Source organism: Apteryx mantelli, chromosome 9 (assembly GCF_036417845.1).
Source record: "Apteryx mantelli isolate bAptMan1 chromosome 9, bAptMan1.hap1, whole genome shotgun sequence".
NCBI lineage: Eukaryota > Metazoa > Chordata > Aves > Apterygiformes > Apterygidae > Apteryx > Apteryx mantelli.
The window spans coordinates 18448249-18474947 of record NC_089986.1 but is presented as its reverse complement, the minus strand read 5'-3'; the positions used below and the strand labels follow the sequence as shown (position 1 = coordinate 18474947).

General features: G+C 36.7%; 1 protein-coding gene across 1 annotated transcript in view; it reads right to left on the bottom strand.

The window, feature by feature from the left end:
• SLC9A9 (solute carrier family 9 member A9) overlaps positions 1 to 26699 on the bottom strand; it is a 224500-nt gene that overhangs the window by 92386 nt on the left and 105415 nt on the right. Inside the window, exons 10-12 of the mRNA XM_067301844.1 lie at positions 16191 to 16304; positions 14175 to 14286; positions 8487 to 8640 (exon numbers count right to left, since the gene is read on the bottom strand). Of these exons, the coding sequence (XP_067157945.1) occupies positions 8487 to 8640; positions 14175 to 14286; positions 16191 to 16304 (380 nt within the window). The remainder of the gene's footprint in view (positions 1 to 8486; positions 8641 to 14174; positions 14287 to 16190; positions 16305 to 26699) is intronic.

Here is a 26699-nt window from a genome sequence, read left to right as displayed (position 1 = left end):
AAGATTTGTATTTCATGATAAAAACAAAAATAAAGTATTCATCCTTTTGTGTAACTGGAGAATTATAGTAACGCAGGCAGCATCATCCACATTGCCTAGAACAATCTGCTATTCCTTTGATCTGAAGTGCATCCTTCCTTGTTCTTAGGTTATGGTAAAGGAAGGTTCCCACTCAGCACCTTCTGTTCAAGAGCTCTGAGATTCAGTCATATCTTCTTCACCACATCATCCCTTGAGATTTCTAACCACAACTATTGCCTTTCTAGATAAGGCAGAATTCTTTCCAAAGCTAACAGTATTGTTTTTTTTTTTAAATCACTTTGAAGGGCCTTTGCTGGGAAGCAAAAAGAACAACTTTGGAAACTTTAAGGTATGGACCAAAACTGATCGAAGCTTCCCACTTGGCAGTGAAGAGCACTACCACTGTGGTATTGTAAACTGCCTTTCTGCAGTATCTCTTTAAAGATAGCTACTTCTAGGCATGGGAATACTACCACAGAGTTTGGGAATAATGAAAAGAATATTTTTGTTATTGAAACAGTAGCACTATAATACTGGTCAATGTCATGCTGAAGCAAAAGTTGTTCCGTCATAAAGTTCTGTCCTTTGGCAGTTTACAACCCGTTTATAAAGGGCTGGGATAAGCACAGAAACTTACTCTGACAAGCAATTCTTCTTGTTGGTAGATGGCCACTGCAATGGTCACAAGCTGTCAAGTCACAGCTCTTCACCCATTCCCACCAACCCCCTGCCCTTGTATCCCGAATGAGATAATCTGAAAAACAAACATATTCCTTCACCTTTGCTTGCTCATTTTTAGAGATCAAAAAGATGATTCTCAGACCCTGGCATTAGAGCAATGGATTATAGAGCTGAAAGTGCTGAAGGTGCCAAAATCATGTTGTCTTGAAGGAATAATTTATCCATGAAGTCTTTTAACTGTAGAGAGATACACAAGCGTTCTCAATGACAGCGGACTCTACTGGCTCATGTTTTTGGGGTGTTGATGTCTGCTGAGCACTCATTTCCTATCCTATTCAGCTGATTTGCGATATGGAAATAGGTGGGAGGTTAGGAGTTACCAGTGTTTTGATCGTCCTACTTTAACACCATAACACTGAATAATATAATTTTATGTTTTAGATGAGACACAGTCAAATAGTTGGCTTTATTTCAAAAGCATTAGCAGCTAAGCCAGATTCTCAGAATGTTTTGGATACAGCTCTAGAATGTTTTTTCTTTTTTCATTTAGAAAAGAGTGCTGTAGCCATACTGCAAGGGAACCCACACAAAAGAATCCAGTCTGTTTATGTTTTATGATGGGACTTCTAAAAGCGGAACAACAAAATCTCAGAATAAAACTGTAATCTTTTGGAAATTTACTTTGCCAAAATAGCTATATATCATATAAGTTGGTGAGAAGTCTTCCAATTAAGTCTTTCTGCAACTCCAGGTCTGATTTCTTATGTTCTGTCAGTGTTATTCAATGCAGATTTACAGTGAAAATACAGAGGGGTAATTCCTATAACAACTTTATGTTTGAGTTGGGGAATGAATGATTCAGTCTATAAGGAATGAATGGAAGGGCCAAGTGCATCCTTAAGACAACTTTGGTGGCTTCGTGTTAGTGATAGAGCTATACCTATGCATCGTCTCTAACAGACTTTTCCTTTCCTCCATAGCTTTAGATTGGGGGTAGTGGGGAGGGTTACTGCCTGCTTGACCCTTCCAAAAGGCAGATGCTTTTTTCATGCTGATAACAATATTGTGCAGTTTATCTGCATTCTCCACCCAGCCAGTCAGCATCGTTTCCCTTACAAAACAGAAAAGGGTCACCACAGCAATGACACCCTATTTACTTATCTAATCACTTCAAACAGTTAGGTCTAAGGACTTTTAATTTATAGGATGTGAATCCTTTCCTCCTGTTCTCATTACATTCATTAGACTATTTTTATAGTTAGATTTTTTTTTACACTTGACACATTTCTATATTTTGTGTTCTCAGAGATCACTGACCACAGTAAAGTATGCTATATTTATGCCAGTGTAGTGTGAATGAATGACCAGCTGCTATTCATCATCAGAGACCATCCATGCAAAGAAAGCTTTGGAATTGTATAAGCTCGACATTTTTAGGTTTAGTTTTAGGTTTAGTCAAAGAAAAATAGCTGTCAGTAGTTATAAAGCTAGAGTATGAACAATGGAAAGAATCAGCAGAGCTCTGGGAAACCTCTGAAAGTGAATCTGAAAGTTTGGGCCATTTAGAAGGTAGGAAAGGCAATGGCTGAATATTGAAAAATAGTTTGGGTTCATTAATTTGATTTCCTGTGTTAGCTTTCAGATAGAAAAGTGCAATGAGGAGATGCTCTTGCTGCGAATGTGAGCTTGGACAGCCTTTGTCATCCCCACGAAATGTTGTGGCATGCCAGGCTTCTGGCTTTGGTGCTTAGAGAAAGCTGGAGTTCTGAATCCAAAGCTTAAGGTGAACTAGAGATTTTGTAGGTGAGTAATGGCATGTTGTGGAGTTCAGGGGCAGCCAGACACATAGACATAGCCAGTCTGTAAAATACCGAAGGCAATGACCAGGTAGACACACTATTAAAAGTTACTATTGAATGCTGCTGAGTATTCCTTCAGATCACGGAATAAAAATCTCCTTATTTACTGAAGAACTGCTGCCAAAAGATGCACAAAATGTCTGGAAATCCCTTGACAAAGATTTTCACAGGAGGTGATGATAAACAAACAAGATCTAATACCTAGCACAACAATACTTTTCTAGGACATGTTTTATTAACAGCTTTGTATTTCTGCTCTGCCTGTTAGGAGAATCCTTTATCCCCAACCACTCACAGCAGATTTACTGTAAAATGTAGCTCACTATTTTTAATCAGAGTATGGGGAATGAAAGGAGACATATATCCAAAAGCATTAGCAGGTAATACTCAACATCTCTGAAGGCACATTTATTGAATACTTCAATTTGACTGTGAACTCCTGCTTAAATGGCTTGCTTTGTTTTGCTGTTGATATATCATGGTATCATTCTCATACGCTAATGCAGGTTTATTCATTATCTACCACAAGCAGTATATTACAGTCCTTTCACATGGGGAGTAGGGGAAATTTTTTAGCAGTTATAACTCTCAAATAAATCAAAGGATAATGTATTATTTAGGAATGTGGTGCAGCCAATTCTGCTCTGGGGAGTCCAGCTGATAACTGTGTAAGTGACTGCGCATGTGCCTGCATGCTCAGAGGTGTTACGTTCCTGTGCCAGATAACTTAGAATATTGAAGTAGGACCTGATTTTCAGAAAGGGAACACTCAGCACTTCCTGAAACTCAGTTTTTAAGGCATCTAAAAAAGGGAGACAGCTAAAGTAAATAGGAAAATTTTGAAAATGTATGTCCTGTTCTTTTACAACAAAATTTAAAAATATTTAGACTTTGTCAAGAGTTTAAGACTCATTTGGAAGGTTAGACTGCATGGGTAAATATATTAGTAAATTAACTGGAATGATTAGTATGGATTTCTTTTAAAATTGTGTTTTGGAAATTTGAGATGTGTAAACATAAATTCTGCCATTAACAGGTCAGATTTTCAGGGCATTCAGAATCTTTCTTAGATCCAAGCTATAGTTTAAGTAGGAACATATCTTTCAATGTAATTCATTTGTTAAAGTAAGGTACTTGGGACTATGAACCCTAATAAACTTGGGTGAACTCCTGGTGTCCATTTAAGCTTCTTTTTATAAAAGCTTTCAGCACAACTGGCCTCTGCAACCCTGCGAGGTAGTTAAGTGTTATTGCTGCATGAAGTGGGAAATGAAACAGAGCCCTTTTTTGGTGGCGCATGGTTAGTTTTGACATATATTCATACTATATGATATGGCAACAGTTTGGAAGTGTTGTTTAAGCCATACATATTCTAGGAAGAAGTCGTGTGGGAGTTATGTGAGGGCACATCTTTTCTCTAAAAATGGAGTGACAGATTATATTTACATTAAGCTGAATTTTAATTTAAAAAAGAAAAACATCTAATGTTACTGATGTGAGGAGAGGTGGAAGATTATGGAAATTCCAGATATTATGGAAACAAATATTGACTTTTAACAAGATTATTACTACTATTATTTGAAAATTGTTTTTTTTCCTGGCACTCTGTTGATATATGAGGAGTTTTGGTCACCATTATGAGAATTTTGTAATGTAAATGACAGAGACAGTGCAATAAATCACTGAAACACAGTATAATGTGTAGAGAATAATATATGATAAGAAGGCTGTACAGATCTTGTGAACTGACTTTTCCTTTGACTAAAGCTGCAATGCATTATGGTAGAGTAAATGGTAAATATCTTAGTGTTAATTATTTGTAATTTACGTTATTTTTACCTGTCTTTAATGGATGACAGATTTGTTATTATCATTATCATTATCATTATTATTATTATTATTATTATTATTCTAAACCCCAAATATGGGTAAGCTGTCAGTAACGTGTAAACTTAGGAAGTTATCTCTAGGATAAGACTAACGATCAACCTTGAAGAGGTAAGAGCTGCATCTCCTGAACTACTGATAAGAACTGCAGCCTATTTTTCATGGCTAGAGTGGGCAGAAATTAAAAAGTATGTGAATAAGATTCAGTTCATCCAAATAGTCTCAGAAATCAGATATTCCTTTTTATTATCTGCTGAATGTCTCCCATTCCATAAAATAAATTACCTTCTGGATAATCATTTTGTGAGAAAACAGTTAACTGGCTATACAAGCACACTCAATATTGGTCTTTCGTTTGCTAAATCACCACATTGTTGATGTTGCCTGTCTCCTGATTTGGCTCCTCTATGGCAGCTCTTAGGTGACACAGGGAAATCCCATGTCCGATGTGGTCATTGAGAATTTAATGCAACCACTGATACATTTTTCATTTCCTGTAAGTACTTATTTAATTTTGACATGTGAATAACTTTATTTCTAGTTGTTTAAATTAACTGATCCAGCACTATGCTTTGGATTTGGACAACAGTGGTGAATCAGATTCTCTAAAGCACTGGGGAATCACACCAGAAGTGGTATCAAATTGCCCTGGGACGGTGTCCGATGCAAATTCACACTGACTGAACACTTGAGGGCTAGTGTGAAACCAGTCTCTCCTGTACTCATAGACATAGATGCAGCGTTTCACTGGCTTCATCTCTTTGGTCTGTGATCGATGACATCCAACCCATTTCATGGGGGCTCTTCGCAGACAGTCATATCAATTTTGTACACGTGATACAGTCTTCCTTTACTTCGTGAGCTGAATCCTCCCAATATAATCTTTCTCTCCAAACTTTGTAGAAAAGATGGGGGTAGGTGCAGCTCTCAAATAACATTCAGGCAAAGCTGCAAACATACTGGGGATTGCGCCCCAAGCAAGGTAGTGTAATTGGGAGGAACCCCATAGCTCTCTCAACAAACCCATGTCTGCTAGGATCCAGTCAGGTATTAGTTGGTATCAATTACCATCACTTTTGAATATAATTACTAGGCAAAATTGCTTACTTAAGACTAAGATGACAAATGCTGGTGGCTAAGGTCAGAATTCCACATAGGGGTGTAGTAAATATAAAAGGCAGTTAAAAATATTCACTAGAAAGATAAATCAGGGCATCAAAATATGTTATCTTAGTTTGACCACGCGTCTGCAGTGTATGAAGCTGTGTGTTTTGGTGTCAAGAAATTAAGTGGGAACTTAACACCTTTATACTACAAAAATCTATGTTCCAGTTACTAAAACAAATTTTTTGGCTACTAAATCTGCCTTGTAGATCTGCTGGAGTTCAGAAGGCATACTGAAAGACATAAGCATTTCAGACCAATAATGGCTGTCTACTTTTGGTGTCCCCCTCATTTGTACTCTTGCAGATCTTTCCACCTCTGGATAGTCCTAAGAAGCAGAAGAAATGCCATTGTATCCAGGTAAATTGCTTTTGCTAGTGAAAGCACTTGGCAATGATCACTTAAAACTGAATTTTCTGAAGAGCTAGATGAGGACATGCATCTAATGACCTAAGTGTGTCGGTAGACTAGAAACATGACTACTACCCCCACCTCCTTTTTCCCATACTCTATTCTCAAAATTATTTCTTCATTTCCTATTTTAGTAATCCAGAGAGATTCAGTCCACAAGATCAAAGGAGAATATTCCTCCTCAGCCACAGTTTTTGTTGCCATACAGAGCAACACTGTAGCTGACCGCTGGAAAATTGGCAAAGCTCAGAAAGATGGCTTGTACTGGTGGAGCATATCCAAATGGCAAAGCAATTGATTGACATTATGGAAGTGAGAGAGAGATCATGAGAAAAATCAAACTATCAAGGAAATATAAAGCTCCCATGCTGCATATGGATGCCTGCATTTTATGTTTATACAGTAAATCTGTATGCTAGTCCTTTGTCTGCAAGCTTTTATCTATGCTCTTTGTTGAAGCTCCAATTTAGTTATCTTCAGCTAGTGTTTTATAGCAACAGTCTGACATGAAGGCTTGTTAAGCAAACATCACTTTGTAAACAAGCAAAGCACATGCTATATATAGAATAAATGATAAGGATTTGTGAATTACAACCCTATACTGGTGCTGAGGTTTTCTTTGGTGACATTAGAAACCACAGCAGTGAATCCTGAATAGATTATGAAGTAACCAGATCTCAGCAATAGCATTAGACTCTTATTACTAAAAGTGGGGTTTCAACAAAACACATTGGGCAGGGCACTGTATTAAAATTAAGCACTCTCCATCCCAGCTTCCTATTTCCCTCTCTTTTCTCATTTAACCTCCCATGTCATTCATTGTCATTTATGAATACGAAGTGATTATGAAGTAATTTAAAAAATAATGCAGTGAAGGAGCATGTATAAAACAATGAGTAATAATTAATCAATGGCTGAACGATACACCAATGCAGGCAGATTTTCTAGTATATTAACAGGTATATCTGTTATATATATCTAATTATTAATCTTAGCTGTATGGGCTATAAGGTGATCAGTGCTGGAAGTGATTTTTCAAAGAATCTGATAGACCCAGAAACAGTAGACAAATTCTGCAACTGTTTCCAGATAATCTTCTGAGAGGAAGGCTGGGAATAATCTGGACTCATTTAAAATATCTCAGTGGTGGTAATTTTCATATGGTTAAGAAATTTCTGGATAGATGTGTAAATAGTGTGTCCTTTGCTGTCATTGGAAATCTCTGTGTGATGGTTCCTTGAACTTTGGTTTCTCAGTCCCTAACCTCCAAAACTGCAACTGTAGGAAAGGTAGAAGACTACAGTATATGTGCTTTTGGTCTGTGTGCAAACACTAAACAGCTCATTCATTTGAGGAAGGATTGTGTAAAACATAATGACAAGCACTGTGAGCATCCACATAAAACAGAAAATCCCCATGCCTGTCTTAGCATTTGTCAAAGAGTTTCTGGCATTTTACAGGAGCAATGTAAATTAAGAAGTGGTTCATATTAAATTCTTTATATAAAGGAAAGTAAGTGGCTCACATGTCTTTGAGAAAGAGCTTACAATTTTTTTCCAGTCTGCCCTGCGGCAGACAGTAGTTAGTTTTCTCACAGCTCAGAGCTGAATCACTGAATTAGGGTGTTCAGGTCTGTGACACAGCCTCTGCAAAGGAATGCAGTGTTCTTAGCAACTAACTCGGTTTTGATATCATGCAGTCATAATATGTGAACTGAGAGAATAAATAGTGGTATATAAAAATATACTCTGGGCTGAACATTCATATGTGCTGGTATGTCCTATCAGATAAATCAAATAAAAGTAGAAATAACATTTGTAATATTGTATGGACTACACAGAATTAACATTCAGTGAAAGCACATCTTACATTTCTGATTAAAAATCCCATTTGCAATTATGAACAAACAAAATTAAATAAATGGTTTCTTCCTTTCTGCAGTTGATAACACACACACAGACTCGCACTCTTACCCCTAGAGAATGCCAACAGATTCCACTACCATCTTCCACCAAGCTGTGCAAGCATATTTCTTGCATATTTCCTTTCTGTGTTTTTGTATTATGAAGGCGTGAATGTGATATTTTCAGAAATACATTATTTATGACATGTTTGTGTAATATCTTCAGCAGTAAGGAGAACACTTCTAACAGTTATTCATAGTGTTTAAAAAGAATGGTAATGAAACAGGCTCTTAGGAAGCAAGGGTGGATCTGAGCTAGGTCCAAACCCATAACGAGCTTGAGAAGAACCTGTTTCTTGTGGTCCGGAGTTACCTCTATCAGGTGGGATCCAGACCTACTTGACCTTAGGAAGTATTCAAAGCCAAACACTAGCTTTGTGCTTGTAAAACTCTCTATAAAAAAGCATATAAGTAGGCCTTAGAAAGCTGTATGAATTCAGTGATTGAGCATACTGATTTCATTGTATTTTGATAGTTAATGTTTTAAAGAGAGTACTAACCTGATCTGAAGCCATGTGAGCATTGGTGTTGTGCCCCCACCGAACACCCAGACTGTGAAAAATACAACAAGTAGCGCTGTTGTAAACATCATTTGTTTTGGCTGGGATTCTGTGTCTCGAATAGCCAGTGCAAATGCTATTGCACCGCGTAAACCTAAAAAGAAAGACAAGCAAACTTAATGTGACGGAGGAACAAAATTTACCTCTTTCCAGCCCAAACCCTATTCCAAGGGCAGAGGAAATTTTCAGACCACGATCATCTTTGTCACAGATGCTAAATCATGCTTAATTGATAGCATGGTGTTTAATGCATGTGTAATCAACTTTGCAAAAGCGGACAATGAAACCACCCTGATATAGTCACCTAATAATCACACACTTGTTTTACATCCACTGAATTCTTTGTCTTGAATAATTTCCAATTAAGTAATAATCTGGGCTTTATGCTTATTAAAAAAAGAAATCTATTCCCTATGCGGTTTCACTCACTTCAGTGGGACTATTCATGAGATAAAGTATAAGTGAGGAAGGGTGTTGGGATCAAAATCTGTGCCCAAATAGGCTACCCATTTCTTGCTTGAAGCAACAGAAAATTTCGTCTCTCTAATATCTTTCTGTGTGCTAAGAACAGACATAAAAATCATGATTTAAAAAGCAGTGAATAGCTTTTAAATAATGCTTTCAAGTCTTTGAAAAGGGGATTCATGATAACTATAGATTTTTAGCTCTAACGTAGTGTACTAGAATTATTACAATAATTGTAAAATTACACACCTACAGAGACTGAGTAAACAGAAAAAGCTACAAAAGTGGAGAAAAAACTAACAGAGTTAAAAAAAAAAAAGCCCCATATGTAGTAATAAGCTAACTAAATAGGTCCTCACAGGGTGACACAAAAAAAGAGGGAAAAAAGCCCTCCAGTATTCCTGGATGCATAATATAATATATACTTTTCATTTATACATTTAAATTTTCTGTATTGTTTTCTAAAAAGAATCCCACAAAATAAGTGTAGAAAGCTGCAGAGAGCGAAGTCATTACATGTGTACAATACACACTGAATCCGAAAGGCACTTTGCAAATATCAAGAGATTAAACCTAATAATTAAACCTCTTGTAAGGCACTGATGGTTTATGCAGAAACATTTAATCAACTGCTAAAAGCAGCTATTTTTGGAGTAGAACACTGAGGCTCTTTAAGAGCACAGAGCCAGAATGTGAAATATTTTGTATAGACGATGGGCACTTTATCCGCAGAACAACACAAAGCAATTTGTGCAAGCAAGCAGCAAGCAGACTATAGTTACACCAGCTGAATGGATCAGCGGCAGCACATTTAATATCCCTGCTTTTATGAAAATGACACAGAAGTCAACAAGTAGGCTTTCCCTTGCTTTGCTTTTATTTATCAGACACCTCTAAGGATGCTCATGGTTTACTGTTCTCTCATGGGAAGAACTATCAGCTCATTTTAAACATGTATCTGTAGGAGAGAATAAGCCACTATTGAAGCTGTCTTTTTCCATTGGTTACAGTGGTAATCTAGAGGACTAGCTCAGATAAAATGCTTAAATTCTAGGTGGCTACAATTAGATAGAAAACAATGCTGTTTTTGATAATGGCAGCACAAGTGTCAATGCAATATTAAATTTAGAACATCTCTTTTGGGAAGAGGGAGTGTTAAAAAAGAATTGTTAATTAATATGCTATTAAGAACCTCCACTACTTGAGGGCTGGACCTGGTTATTTGTTCAGTTTTGTGAAATATTGAGTACCTTCATTGTGTCTTTCATTTGTAAAGGCTCATCATGCTCTCTAAGTGCTGTTTCAGCCTCAAATAAAATATGTCTGAAATAAAATGAACAAACAAACAAAACATATACTTCCAACTAAAGCAGTGGGAAGCAAGTGAATATAGCCTATAATGCAAAGACTCAGCAAGAATCAAGGACCACAATTCTAGTATATCAAAGTATCTTCCAGGTAACAATACAAATTAAGGAAGGGAATTTTTAACAACCTCAGAAGATGATATGACACAGAAATAGTCTGCAGATAAGGAAAGGAAGGAAATTTCCTCATGGAAAAATACCAACAAATAGCAATGGAAGGATTGACTCCAATGTACATTGGTGCAGCTCAACTGCAGCTAGGAGAGGCTCAATAGGAGGAAAGTGCTCAAAGGAGCCATTAGCAGAGATTTTCACCCCTCATCTGTCAGAGTTTTGCTACACTGACAGCAGCTCTCTGTCTCTGTTGTGATCCATTGATCCTTTTGGCTCTATCACAGATTTCCTACCAGATTTATCTGCTAGTTGTGCCAGCCATTAGGAATTGCTCTTTAAGAGATATTCTTTCACATGTGGGCACCAAGGAAAGGCACCCAAGGGCAAAGCTTCAGAGGCCCACAGGGTAGGTAAGGTGCGTCCTACTGCCATCATCCCTCATTTGCTCGCGCTGCACAAAACCATGTCACCCTGAACCAATTCTTAGAAGAACCATGGAGGGCAGTAGTGTTCGTGGGCAGTGTGGGGAGAGTCTGCCAGGAAAGGGGACTTTCTCTGTGTAGATCTGGGGCTTTAGTTTCAACAGCAGTTCTCCCCTCTTTTTCTGCCTTGCTTTATTTTCTGTTTAGCTGATTTCTTTTCGTATCTATCTTCCTGGAAAATTTCACTTTGACGCTCCCCACCACCATGTATATATGAGTGTGCATTTGTAAGTGCCTGCACAACAGCTGCCTGTGCACAGGCCGCCTTTTTTGTTTTTCTTCTGCATTTGTGTTCCACCCTTTCAGACTCCACTGCTGCTGCAAGGTCCTATATTAACAGCAACTACCCCTGCAGCATTGTGTCCCACAAGCCTCTCACTGGCTGATTTATATGTTGGAGAGAAGAGGAGAGTGCAAAAAAGGTAAATAGAGACACTGGAAGAAGAGTGGAAGGTGTGATACTTTAAGTCTGAAATAGTGCTTACTCTACTCCTATGGCAGTGATGCTCAAATATCAAACATGTTATTGCCATTAATAAAGCCATCCAGATCTATGTAGTTTCCTTTTCTTTTAATTTTTTTTTTACCAGTTAAAGGCATCATATCAGGGTCTGAACTGAAATGAGGCATTTTTTTTTCATGCAGCATAGACTCCTAGTGTACAGTGTTAGATTCCTTATAATTTAAAACATATTTCTTTTTCACATGAGCAAAGTCTGCTGGTCTGCTCATTTTAGCTGATGTTAAACTTAATTTGAAAAGCTCAGGCTTAATTATAAAAGGACTAATCTAGTTTTGATTCACAATGGGCCTAGAAACCTAGCAGAACTGGAATTTTATCAGGGATCATGATTAAACACAGTTGTAATAGTGAATCCATCCTCCGTAATGTGTTGTTGGAGGAGTGACATAAACAGATGAAGAATGTAATAAATCAAAATGCTACATAATCAACTTCCAGGCCTAACTCTTCCACGTTTCCTCATACGTATTAATACTCCTTAAGAAGTAGCACTTGATGACTTCAATAGAATTCTTGGCAGAGTAATATATTTTCAAATGCTAATCAACAAAGTACTTGCCTGATCTTAACTGTTTTTTTTTCCAGACTTTGATATTCATGGTGACTATGGTAGTTAAACTTAATCAAGACAATAAATATTGGGTGTATTTGGAAATGACAAAGTTGAAAGCAAAACCAACCCCAAATTCTCTATTTTCTACATCTTAGTGTGTAAGGCTAGGGTGAGTGAAATCCAAATTTTCCCATGACCTCCTATCTTTTAGAACTTGATGCTATAGGAAAATATTGCTGCAAAATGTGTGCTGATCTTCTGTGGACAATAAGCCTGTTCCTCCCAAGCTTGAATTCAGTGTCCTGTTTGCCCATGTCAGAACTGACTTTCTCTTCTGGCAGTCAGTTTCCTCTGTTTATCACTCTACACAGTGTGATCGGTTCATAGTAAATTAGAACATTATTGGTAACTGAGCACAAATCTTAATGCACATTACAAGTACAATTACATGGAAAAATCCACATCTCACATGTGTTGTGAAGTTTGCAGCTGATAGCTGTGTGAGAAGCAGTCAGTCTTTTTTGCCCTAATTGCACATTACGCCATTTTGTTGTTTGGAAGTGTTGTAAAGACATTCCTCTCCACAAAATACAGCATTTCTTTGAAAACAGTTAAAAGTTACTTTTCTGACTATTTTAACATTTAAATTTTAGGAGCTTTCAGTACTGCCATTTTCAGTTCTCAGATGACAGATTGTATTGGAAACCTAATGTGCAAGTGAGAGTTCTCACCTTCAGCTATTGGCTGCAGGCTACTTCTAGTTCTGTGGAGAATGAAATTTCACTGGAGAACATGAGGACAGAAAAGTTAAAGAATAAGATATATTTTAGATTTTTTTTAATCCATACTTTATCTGATGGAAAATAAATCAAAAACAGGGCCCAGAAGCTAGATAACTAACGATACGAAGCTTTTTACTCCTAGACTTTTGATCTGAATCCAGTTCATGCGGGTGTCTGGTTGGCCGCCTTCTAGCTGTATTAGAGTGATCTACATATACATTCTACACTGCTAACAATTTGAGATGAGCAGGTGGCCTGAAAACTAGTTCCTAATGGATGTATGTCATCATCTCTCCCTACAATCTAGCTGGTATTAACTGAATTTTCATTGGCAGCTTTTAGCATAAGGATTGAATAGATATAGAAGTGAACTACTGTGTTCACGCTCTAGAGACATGGAATTATTAAGGCATAAATGAGGCACCCTGATGAGGAGCATTCCTGATGAGGAACCTTGAAACATGGCCCATTGTATTCTGCTTGTTATGTGCTTAAATAGATCAGTGTATATCCAGGCTGTCAATCAAGAACCTTTATCCATCAAAATTGGAATTGATTTTTCATATAAAAAGCAAGAAAAAGAAAGGAAGTGCTGACTTCCTTATTTTAGGAAATGATTTTATAAATGGCATTGTGGGATCTATATTTCTGTCTTTCAGTGAATAAATGTTCTCAGTTTATAGGCAAAAGAGTTTTTTCTAACTAGGATCAGTAAGTCAAGTGGAAATATTTCTAGCTTGTGCATGTCCAAAAATATAGTTCCTAGATGAGATTTAACAGTTCAGTGGATGAGTAGAACACAGCTCCCTCTCCTGGAATTTTTTTGGTCCTACAGTGCTAACCATAGTTAAAAATCAGTAAAACCTTGATTTAGAAAGTAAAGCAATCACATATCAGGCTGGAATATATGCAAAATAGGTTTGTGGAATAAAAGTCTGCTAGCCTTATGTTTCGAGGTATAACTGTTCTTGAAATTAAAAAGAACTGCGAAAGACCATGCCTGATCTGTGAGCATCAGTACTAACACCTTCAAAGTTGGATATTTGTTTCCTTGTATGTAAGCATACTGCATAGTATACTACAAGTGCCTCTAAAACAACCCAATATAAAAACAGAATATTGCCAAATTGTCAGGGAAGTGTAGAGACAGATGAGGGACAACGGGTTCAAAGTGTAGCTTCCTGGGCAATAGGTTTCCAAACAGATGATTAAAATAGGTCCATAGCACAGTGAAGCTGAGAACATGCCCATTTGCTTGAGTGGCTTTGAAGAGACTATGTGGAGTTTTAATTCTATGGCAGGTGTTAAACATAGACATGAAAAATAGCAGAATAGCACTTACCTGAAAACATCATCATGTGCTGAAAGTTCCTGGGAATCTTTTGTTTTCGACCCAAGTTCAAAAGAAAAGAAAGTGGATATATGTTGCATGCTCTTGCTATGAAAACTGCCACCTAGAATGTAAGATGTTGAGGAAAATGGTGGAGGAACTACTGACAAAAATGGAGCTAACTCACTGTTTCTCCAAAGTTAGCTTAAAAGTGTAATTAAAATACATATGAGATTATCTCACTTCATATTTTACATATCACATGAATTCCTTCTGGTTCCAATTTCATTATAAAACTGCAGTGGCAGAGATTGTCTCCCCAGACATCCTGGTTTTAAATTCATCATTATATATTCCACTTCAATCACTCTACTTCTACTCATCACATCTGTATCACATGTGATTTCATCTTCAGTTTTTCAGTAAAATGCCCGTCATCAATTGCAGAGATTGTATTATCTCCTTCAGCAGCAATTTGCAAAGAATAAATGTGCTTTTGGACATGATTACTTTCTTATTTCCTGACAATTCATATTGTCTATATTCTGCACTCTTTGCTTTTTTTTTTCTTTCTTTTCTTTGGAGATTTTTAGAAAGGACCTCTTTATTACTCCTCTGTGGAGCTATCACAAAAGTTGCCTTAATTAGAAACATGAGGCTATTTCAGATTAAAAAAAGGACAATCATAACTCCTTATAGACACTTTTAGTGAGTTCCCTCCTCCCCTTGTCTCGTGACTCTTCGGGCTCAGTTATGGCTCTAAGGGCCTGGACATGCTGCGGATTGTAGCACAGAGGAAGCCCTTGAGTGGCAACGTCTGGATGCATCATACCTGCAGGGCCAGGAGCTGGCGTAAAGCTCCTGTGGACTTGGGATAACCCACACATTAGCTGTGGTGGCTTCGCCTGTGGGTTATGTGCCCTGTGCTCTCTGGTCTGCTGCAAGCTACTGCAGCCTGTTGGCTCACAGTGAGAGGAAACAACAGGTCCAGGACCCCGCAGTGCTCTGCAACACACTCTCCCACCTGGGGTGTTGAGTGCTGCTCCCACACTTAGCTGTCCTCCCTGCTAGGAGTGCGGGACGCAATCTTGGACTTGCTTCATGGTGGTGGTGGCGAGCGATAGGCTCCTAGGGTCCTCTCTGCCCTCTCTAACAACCTGTAGCCAAGGGAGCGGTGGTACGATTCTTCTTGAAAAGAATTTCTTTTGGAAATTGCATGTAAAAATTGCTGCGGGTAAACTATGGTCCCAACTTTCAAAGCTACTACAGTTCACCAAAAAGTGATAAGCAAGGGGCTGCTGCTCTGAGCCAAAAAAATTCACTGTGTGAACTGTCAGAATGAAAAAAAATGATACCGCCGTACAAGTAAGCAATAGGCTTTGCTGAGAAAACAGGGCAGAATTAAAGACACAGTGTCTTTTTCCTACCCATCTCTGAGGCACTCTTGATGACATAAATAATTCCACGTACACTAGAGATATCAAATACAAAGAAGGTCAGCTTTGCGCAATGCAGGACTGTTTGATTTTTAAGGACTTAGTATCATTCAAGTAGCTTTGGGAGAGCTCTGCTTACAGCACATATGTTTTGGAGGCAGCTCTACAGTTTGTAGCTCTGCACTGGCTCTGGACAGGCAAAAAGATTTTCTGTGCCTGCAGATGTCCGCACAGATGTACCCCAACGCACATCCCAATTTCCCACTCCACCTCAAAACCTAATATCAAGCCCAGTGGCAGAAATTCCCCGCTTGGTTTAAAGCTATTTGCCTTGTAGCGTATCTGCAAAATAGCAGCTGCCACAAGACCGCTCACTCACATGCATTGAGCCAGATACTGACATACGTGTAATGAAGACGGTTGTCTTTGGACCTGACAAAGAATTGATTTTTAGCATTTAAGAAACTGATGGGTTTCCTCATTGTCAATTTGGCTCACATGGAGCACACATTCTTTATACGTATATATAAAAATACATATATACATATATATACATATACATACCTATATGGTTATTTGAAGCAAAGGATACAAATGCACCAAATATAAACAAAGCATTGAAGATATGATTTTGGAACGTGAATAGTGCGAGTCCCATGTAGCAGAAGATGACATTCTCAGCCAAGAAATTCATGAACTCGAACAACTTAAGCAAGAGAGAAAGAACATAGTTATGACTCATGTCTGGAACTAACTTCTGTTCGTCACATAGTTAATCCAAAATATTAGCTTGGAATACAGAACTGTTTAGCTAAAAGGAACAGAAATCTATTTCAAGGATGGATTTTAAAACTGTTTAATTTATTATACAGTGTATGTGGTGTCTTTGATAGTGCTTTTAGCTTTAAAATCATGGTCACTTGCATGTTTTTCCCTCATTGAAAGCTTGACACAAACAACTGGTAAAATATATAAAGAGCAAATAAGTTATACAAGCCTCAGTGCAAATTGCAAGGAAGCTGAGAGAAGAACTGAACTTCGCTCATGTTTACACAGATGAACCTGGGAAATGGATCAGATCCTGATTACACAAGTGTCTATGCAAAACAGTGATGGGTATGTGCCCCTGCCAAGAGAGGAAAAATTTTCCTAAGTGGATTTTTAAGAACCTGTGCCTTTAAAACATAACATTGTCTATTTTATTATCAGGAATATTATCCTGTAGATAATTCTTATTGCACTACATGGATATCAATATCAATTACTCATTTCAAATGAATCTATTTAAGATACCATTTAAACATATTATAAAGTATGCCTAAGATGTGTCATTATGACAGGATTTCTTCTGTGAAAAAAACAAAACCAAAACATCCCTTTGCCTTGAGGGGATGGTCTTGATTGCATTTGTAGATGATTATATAAAAAGTAATATAAAACATAAATTTTCATGTTAGCCACACCTGGAAAAAATCAATCATTGCTACCAAGTAACTACAAAGGAGCGAAGATGAGGACTTTACTCTTCTGAGTTTGCTTCTGGGCTCAGGAGTCTATGCTAACAAATCCTGATACAGAATTAGGGCCTAATTTTGTCAAGTCTGTCTACAAACAGTCATAAGTCGCTCTATCAGGAATGTTACTATGGAGATATTTCTCTTCATCTTCAATGGGGCTTATGTATTTTTTGTAATATCTTTGTGCTTCTGAAAATAAATATCCAATAACAGTCACTAAGATCTAACAAAGGAAGAATGAGAGCTGTCAGAAACATTAATTAAAACAAATTTCAGAGGCAAAATGGCATAACACTCAGTAGTACAGGGGAAGATGTTTTGGACCCCATGGCAGCACCATCACTTATCCCCAGCACACATCCCATGGTCCCCATTATGTGCTGCATTGCTGAACAGCAAAATTAACATAAAACAAAGCACACAAAATATTTGCATTTTGGAAGACTTAAATTTTATAATGAGAGAAACCAATTGTCAAACCAGACTCGAAGTATGGAGTCTTTGACCCAGAGCAATCACTCTGATAACTCTTTGCATTTCCATTTTGGGAGCAAACATGATCTCACCTCTTTGTTGGAATGGCATGTGACACATTTTTCTAATGCTTTAAACAGTCTATCAGGAATCTCATGACAGGATTTTTTTTTAATATATATTTATATAAAAAAATATAAAAATATAATGTTTATATGTGATATATAAATCTATTTTGAGGGAAGGGCACTACTATGAGGAGTGGCAAGTATACACTTTAGCTGTTGGGATAAGATAAAGGTACTCCAGAATTTTAAAGCTGAATGATGTTTCACTCTTCAATTACAAAATCTCATTCAAGACTTAAAGAAATATAAAGTACATCTATTATTGATTCATTAAAAAAAATCTGGAACTACATTTTTTTTTCTTTTGTCCAAACTCTATATTGACCTACATTTTTGAAGAAAAACAGATTTTGCTATATCGTTCCTTTTCTTGTATGCTTTATCTCATCAAGAGTAAATTCAAGCTCTTAACTCTTGCCTGAAGTGTTTTTATGACATTACTGCTTTTTGACTTCTCACCCCTTGTCTCCCAGCAGTCTGGTCACGATGCAGTCTTTTTGTATGTCTTATAAATTCAGTTAGAGTATATCTATTGTGTTTTCCTGCAACTTCACCTCCTTTTCTGGCTAAAAGGAACCTGTTTCTTGCTACCTTAATGCAGCTTCAAACTTCAGAATGACTTCAGTAAGTGATTCTTAAAAGTATAAATCCTTAATTCTTGACTATGTATTTCTAATCAACGTGAGCAATATATACTTACTTTGCTCACTGGGCTAGTGTTTTCAGTGCAACCAGCATAGGTTTGTTTGTTAGTTTTCTTGGCCAACACTTTACAGCATATGTGACACTTTCTAGCCATATCATCTGTATCAGATACATGCAACACTCTAATCTCTTGCTGTTCTTGAATCATATTCGTGGCCATCATCTGGTTTGTTTGCAACAGCAAGTACAATCCAAATTGTATTTTTCTGTGAATATAGCTGCTGAATTGTGCTGTTTTTTTGTCTTATCTCTAATTTCTTAGTATTTTGATCTTCCAGTATCAGAACACTGCCCCCATGCTAGAAGATTAAATCCGACCCAGTTTACTTCCTTCGTATAGCAAAAATCCAGGTTCTATTTCAAGAGCTAATTTAGAACAGACTCCTTCCTATTGCAGTCACAACCCTGACATGGTCTCTAATGAGGCACTCAGCTCCTTACAGTGGCAAGGCTAGCTTGTCAGCCTCATTCATAAAGTCTTATGTATCCCCCATATAGATTGCTCTCTTTTTTAAAAAGCATATTACTCATATGTTGCATTTATTCATGAAGTGGAGCCAGTCAAATTTTTCACCCTGACTTAACAAAAAATATTAAAAATGTCAAGTGCTTCAAAACTAGCTATTGTCACAAATAAAGCTATATCTAATTATGTTTTCCTGGAACACAGTGCTTATAGATATAATGTAAAACTCATCCACTCTCCTCTAGATTTCCCAAGAGTTTCAGTTCTTTCACTGTTTTATCCCTGTATTCAGCATATTTTTTATTTAGCATTTCTTCAGTTTCTGTGTTTTGTTCAATAGTTATGCAGAGCTCCTGGAGATACTCCATTAAGCATCTAACTGTCAGTCTGTGTAGCGTAAGTCCCATCAGAACAAAACAATTTCTTGTAAAGGGATCTTGTGAGTGCCCCGTAAGGGAACAGCTTCCACAGAGGCACGTTCCCAAATGGTCATGCCTTTTGCACCAATGTTTGCTGCTGTTTCTGTCACTATTTTAAAGATGAGCTGTCAAGACCTTTTGATGAGAAGCAGAAGAATAGAAGGCATAAGCTTTATTCTTGAATTCTTAATTTCCTGGGACACTCAAGGATTTCCAAGAAGAGTTGTACCATTCACATTAGCCTCTGAAAATCCCTTTTTTTGACTGAGTGTCCATAAGCAAGGTCCATACTGTGGTCCATGGTCTATGGTCTACTTAAATGACTCTCAAAAATGTCTTTTATATTCAACATACATGTTTGTAAGTGGGATTACTTGCATGAAAAAAATTAAATAGATGTCAGATAATATTTGTGTTCCAGGAAGTATTTTGTCCATAACCTTAAATTCCCTTCCCTCACCTCCCACAAAGACAACTAACCTCTTTTTAGTGTAAATGAAGTTGACTTTGAAGTGCTCATGTGCTGCCATTAGTTTCCCTAAGGCTGCCAGAAATTTATACTAGAAACCATTTTAATATACACATAGTAATAACACATTTTTTCTGTATTAAACTAAAAAATCTCATTTGTAATCTGCCATTTCTACCTCTCCACAAAGTCTATGAATCTATTAAAGGTTTTAAAGTAAAAGTTCTAATGAATCGCTAATATAAATCTGAAGTAATCTCAACACATCTCAGAGTAGAGTTTTGCCAAACATACCTATTTTTTTTAATATTAATTACAGTAGGATCAATGCAGAGCCAACCCATGCATTTGGTTTAGGTGTTAGCTCTGTGAGTTACTGACGCTGGTATTTGCTTTGTTTTGTTATTTCCTCTGTAAAGAGTAAATATTACAAAAGATTGATATTAAAAATGTCTATTAAAATTGATATATGTATTTATGTAAAAACTCATCCTTCACCAAATATGTTGAGGCTTTATGTTATTCTTAGCTAGTGTAAATACTAAGAGGGATGTGCAAAAAAATCAGTTTCAAGCTGGGACTTTCTTCTGGGAAGTGTCACTTGCAGTTCAGTTTGCACCGGCAGAGGAAGGAAGGAATGTGAGTTACTTACACCTTGAGCCTTGCTGTAACCACTAAACTTATTTTATAGCAGTATTTAATTTTAAGTCAAGTGAAACATCTTATATAATATAAAAACTATATTAATTTTATCTTTTGAGCAAGAAAAAGAAAGCATTTTTTATTTTCTCTTCTCCTTCCTTCTCTCCCCCCACAATTAGATTCAGTCCAATTAGGGAAACAAGCTGCCCCAAATGGGTTTTGCACGTTGTTCCATTTTATAGAAATACTTAAATTTTCACTGAGTGTTAGAGAGATTATCTGGCTAAGTAATTAGTGCACCTGCAAGATGGGACACACTAAATTGCAATCTCTGCTGCAGTAAAAACACAGTTCTTTAATGAAGCATCAAAAAGAGAAAATGAGCATATTTTATACCACAGTCTCCTCGTGGTTGGGGAGAAGAAAAATATAACGTTTCTCAAATCCCAGCATTTTTAAAAAGCTTTCTTTCATCTCAAGGAAATAATATTAGTACTAGAGTATTGGCTAAAAGCTGAACTTTATTTCAAAAACTTCTTTCCAGCAAAACTCCGTGACTTTTATTCACTTACTGTTTTGGACTGACCAATATTATATTCTTTCAGTTAATTTAATATCTGTTGAAGGTAAGTCATCCATATCTACCTGCAAGTCCTCTCTAGTTGCATCAATTTTGCTAGCAACATATAGGAATGCCACTTGTCTAGGGGTTACATCTTACAGCGATATATTCCTGCATGACATCAAAACAGGGAGGAAGAATTTCAATAGTCCAACAGCATCTGGGAATCTGGGGTATAAAATTGACTCTAGATTTGGAGGTGACAGAGTGCTATTAAAATCCCAGGTAGACATTGTTATGTGATGGACATAAAATTTACAATATTTGAATAATGCTATTAAATTAGAACACAGCTATCAAAAATGTTTCATGAAGTCAAGGATATTGATAAGTCAATAACTGATGAGAACTGCTTTTCCCTAACTATTTTGAATTAAAATGCTGTGAGGATTCAGACTGCGATAATTTTTCTAAGATTCTAGAAGCCTTTATTATAGCCTAATTGCCTTATTTAGTCCTTCTCTTTTGATTAGAGGTTTCAAAATCAGAAAAAGGAGGTTTGAATTTGAAGCTCTTGTCTGAAATCTTTATACAGTTGTAATTAATCTTTGCAGCATAGTCATATAACACTAAATTCTAGAATAATCTGCTTAGCTGAAAGAATCAGCAGAAGTAACTCAATTTCATGAAGTTCATTATCAAAAGATAAACTTGTTTATGGTGCTATCTGAGCTTGTTTGACTGCAAACTTACTAACAAACTAACAGAGGGAGATTCTTAGAAGATCTCTGTGTCCTGGGGTAAAATCCTGGCTTTTTTTATATCAGTAGGCTTTGCTATTGAATTCAGTGAATTTTGCCCCAACAGGTTTATGGAAGGCACACAATAACTTCCTATTTCCCTCTAGACCTGGGAGGTTTAAAAGATTCCTAAGAGCTGAGGAAGAAGTGGGAAAGTAAAAGGTAACATAAATGAAGAAAAAAAGTAGCAGCAAGGGAGAGGAATGGCCAAAATTATTTTGCATTTTCACAATACTGTTCATTATTTGTGGCATAATCTAAACAGCTCCACCAAAGTTCAGTGTGGGAGAAGCTTGATAACTTACTGGCACAGAACACACTACTGACTAGCAACAGTAAAGAAAAAATGTTGGTCTCAGACATCAAGGCAAATCCTTTCTGTTATTAAAAATGCCATGGGTGAATGAAAGGCTTTGTTGAACAAAAGAAGTTTAAATCAAAATTGTTTAAAATTAGGTAGTTAAATTCAAACCTTTTTTTTTGTTCCTACCTATTGGATGAAAACTAGAGAATGACTTAAAAGGTAAAATTTTCAGAATTTCTAAGAGGGTTTGACCTCAGGAGTGAATGGAAGCTTAGGTGGTTTGTATTTGCAATGAATCTGTCAACATCATTAATTACATGATTAAAATTAAACCTCAGAAAGTATGTTGTTATTCCATTTTATCAATGAATTGACAAGTAAGGACTCAGTTCAAAATCTGAGACTCATTTCTTGCATATGTAAGGCAGGGAGAGGAGTAGAAACTTTGGTGTCGACTTATGGTAGTATAGCGAAATTCAGAGCCTCATGAGAATCTGTGTGTTGACTTCAGTAGACTTGGATCTAATTTGTAGAAAAATGATTCATTCTATCATTACTCTCTCTAGGTTGCCTAGGAAAGGGGTTTCTGAAAACTTTGTCATTTTTTTCCAATGGGGATCATTTTGTCAGGGGGAGAACCTTTTCAGATCTTCCTTCCCTCATAGCAAGATCAGCTATTATTACTATAAATCACTCATTATGTTATTCCTAAAAATGCCCCATAATGACATCTCAGTGAAAGGTATTGCCAAAACAGAGAGCATGAAGCTATTCTTGCTCCTAGAGCTTGTAATTGATATTATTATTTGGTTCACAAAGTAGAAACAACCATTTTCAAAGTGCTTATTTATCTTAAATTCCTGAACTGAGATGTTGCAGGCACAAACGTACAACACAGCCATATGTCCAGTTAAAGGAAGGAGGGATCCTCAGTGCTCTCCTCAGTGCTCTGTTGTCTCAAGATGTTGTGCTCAGGGATTACTGCAGTTTAGATTATGAATATTTTACTTCAGCAGTACTATATTACTATATAAGAATTGAGGAAGGGTTCTGCTCAAGATGGGGCATAAATTGTAGTTGGAGAAGGATTTGAAGGGGACTAAAGAACAATTAATGGTGGTGCTGGAATCTTTGTTTTTAGGAATGAACCTGGAAATCTTTGGGAACATCAAGGGCTGCTCCATTAGCTGATAGAGGAATAATTATGGTAATGGGAAATGAAGAGCAGCGTGTGTTGTCTAGGATTAAGGTAGTCCTTTTATAAAGCTGAGATCAGAGAATAAGCTATATGTAGAGAAAAAAAGAAGTAAAAAAGCTGCAAAATAATAACAACATCAATAAAAAATGAAGCTTCTGTTTATGACATGTTCTGGATGTCTAGAAAGATACTTTATTGGAAGTTATCTTTCTGGTGCAGTAAATCACAAATCAGGGGAGGTGGTGACATTATGCACAGACAGTTAAGAGCTATATGGAACAACAGTAAAAAAATCAGCAAAAGAAAGAAACAATTTGTGGCTTTGCTAAAGCCAATTTCAGCATGCTTTGCCACACAGCTAACAAAGGAGATTTAGACACTTTAAAACATTTTAAACACTTTTAAACTCTCCTTCTGCTCAAAGAGTAGTAGTAATGTTATTGATGTAATCCAGTTGTCTTTAAAGTTGCAATGAACTAATATATATTTATCTTTTGTGTTTCTCATTTATGTTAGAATTAGAGAAATTTCTGCTGATGCTTCAAGAAAAAAACACCAAATCAATCTCATCTCCCTCTTTTCATCTGTTCCAAGTGTTTTTTCTGTTACTTGCCATCACAGTCCTAACCTCAAGCAAGCAATTCCATTTCTAAGGAGGACAAATACAATTTATTCTGTTTCAATATGCTGAGAGGACATATTCTCTAATATTAATTCTTCAAACAAGTTCAAAAAACAATTTTCCTTCCTTGCCAATTTTGGGTGTTTGAAAGAAATTCATTTAGACAGTCTTTGAAATATTAGGAGCTAGCAACCAATATGAGAGCCTTTAGCTTACCAGGGAAAAAAAAGCTTCCTACGAAGTCTATGGTGTCTTTTCTTTTAAGTCAAATTGCATGCTTTCTGGCAAGAAGCAAGACTGTAAAAAATTATCTGATGCTCATCACTGTAAGTTTTCCATCCCATTGCAAATCTGACATACTTTAGGACAACATCTGTTTGCTCTCTTTGAACCCGTTCTACAGAAATTGTTGCAGTGTAGGCTCCATTCACCCATACTGATGTCTCTCTTTACAGTTTTTTTTCTGCGAAAAATGTTAGAGGACCTTTAAGAACCACAAATCAGGAAAGACTCACTTTTACCTTAATCTAGAAAACCAGGAAAGTATTTGCTTGGGTTTTTCTGATGACATGCTGCTTTGTTCTTATTCACTGCCTATTCTAAGATAGAAGGATACTTATTAAATCACTTCTTTTCTTTCTGTGATGTGGATATTTGTACAGGGTCTTCCATATATGTATTGTTTTGTTGTAAGTCTGTTAACAGAGGTTTGAGGGGAAAGGACACAAGACCTCACCCTGTTCTAACTTAAGGAGAGCGCACGGTCCAAGAACTGTTCTTGCTCTAACTAGTGTTGAATACCATGGGATCCTGACTATGTTAAATTCCATTTATTATTCTTAAAGACTTATTGTTCATAAGACAACTCTTAACTACTCTACCCTGGCAGAATGTTATCCTATAATTATATTTTGCAGCATGATTTAGAATTTCTGAAGCTGGATATGTTGAATTAGTAGGACCACTAATCTGCTTTTATATGGCAGAGTTTGGGGTAGTGGCTTGGATTTTTTTTTTTGTTTCATTTTTAGGATCATCCTTAAGCAGCTTCCCTGCCTCTTAATGTGGGATACTGTTCAGGAATTGATGATCCATTTGGATAAAAAACATGAGAAATCTGGAAGATGTGCTTTACAGAGTTAAGGGGAAAGGCTGGCTCTGCATAGACACAGATCTAAAAACTGGGGACGAGCAGCTAGCTACGCACAGGAAGGAGAAATGCTTCAGAGGCCACTCTTCAAACCCCGTGTGACAAGATCAAAAGAGACACAATAACAGTCGTGGCTGAAGTAAAATTACACGATCTGCACAGTTACATGAATCAGCTCTTTGATTCTGCAGTAGCTTGCATAGACCCATACAGTTTGACTCTGCTGTACAGATGAAGACATGTATGAGTCTCATTTGTCATTCAGTGCATCTTTCAAAGAAAGTGCAGCATATGTCTCTGTTTGAAATTCCATTATGCATTTCTCCATTTGCCAGTGAAAACGTGGCCCATAGGTTTTAATTCCAACTGGTATATGTTAGCCAACTGGTGGCATCTGCTGCTGTGCTGTAAAGAGCAAACTATCACCTTAACAAAGAACTTATTAATATTTAAAGAAAACTTTTAATGTTTAAACAGATTGTAAAACCTTTAATGAGACAGTTTGGAAGCTAGTTTGCATATGGCATTATGAGCTGATAGGCTGTCAGCATCAAAAATGACATCATTTTTCAATAAGATAATCAATACTTCTCTACAGAAGTATTTCACTATAGTTCAAGGTTCCTTCAAGGTACGACATGCATTTGAGCATGTGTATTTTCCAGTTCGTGTGCTTAAGCAAAGTGAATGAAAGTTGTTTTATTTTGTTTTTCAAGGGAAGATCTATTTTTTGTAGTTCCAAAATACTATTTTTATTCATGGGTGTTTGTGGGTGGAAGATACTAGAATATATTATTCTGTACAAAATGTTGATGATAAAGGGACACATGCTTGATGGGAACCACTGAGGACAGAGTAAACCTGCACGTTCTCAGTAAAGAAATCACTAAAGCTGGTATGGAAAAACAGAGGAAAGACAGATTAAAGAATGTGTAGAACTAGATATATAGATGAGATTTCTGTTTGGGGACACCCAAAATTTTCAGTGTTATTTTGAGGATAGCAATATTTCTGATACAATAATAATTCTGCATCTCTTCCTGTGAAAAACAAAGGATTTTTAAATTATGCAGCTAATTACTGACATCAGTTTACTTGTATTAATGTTTCTTAGCTGTTTACCATCCACCTTGTAGCACACAGCTAAAAAAAAGGAAACAATTAAAGCATTTCCATAGAATTTTAAGGGGAACTCCATGTGAAAAGACTGCCGATTAACATTCTTTTAGCATGGTTAAGTAATCAGGAACATCAGTCAGATAATGAGTGATTTTGCTAATAAATTGAGATTGAAAGATATGGTAGTATAATTACTTTTACAGAAATCAAGATTTTCCTGTGTTATTGTGATTCTCCTTGTCAAACCTACACAGTAAGCAGCTTTAGCTTTCTTTATAGCATTATACTGTTCTACAGGGTTCCGTACGATCTTATGGTACAGCTGGTCAAACAATGCATCTGGCATATTTCCAGTCTTCAGCTTTTTCTGATGAACACAGAAAATAACTGCGTAGAAAACTGTAATTCATTGTATGCCTCCTGTTAATTCCAATCCATTTTAAATGTAATAATTACTGCAAGCAGTACACATGTGGTGCATATTCAGTTAGAGATAAGAAGGCAATTTATAAATGAGGGCAACCTG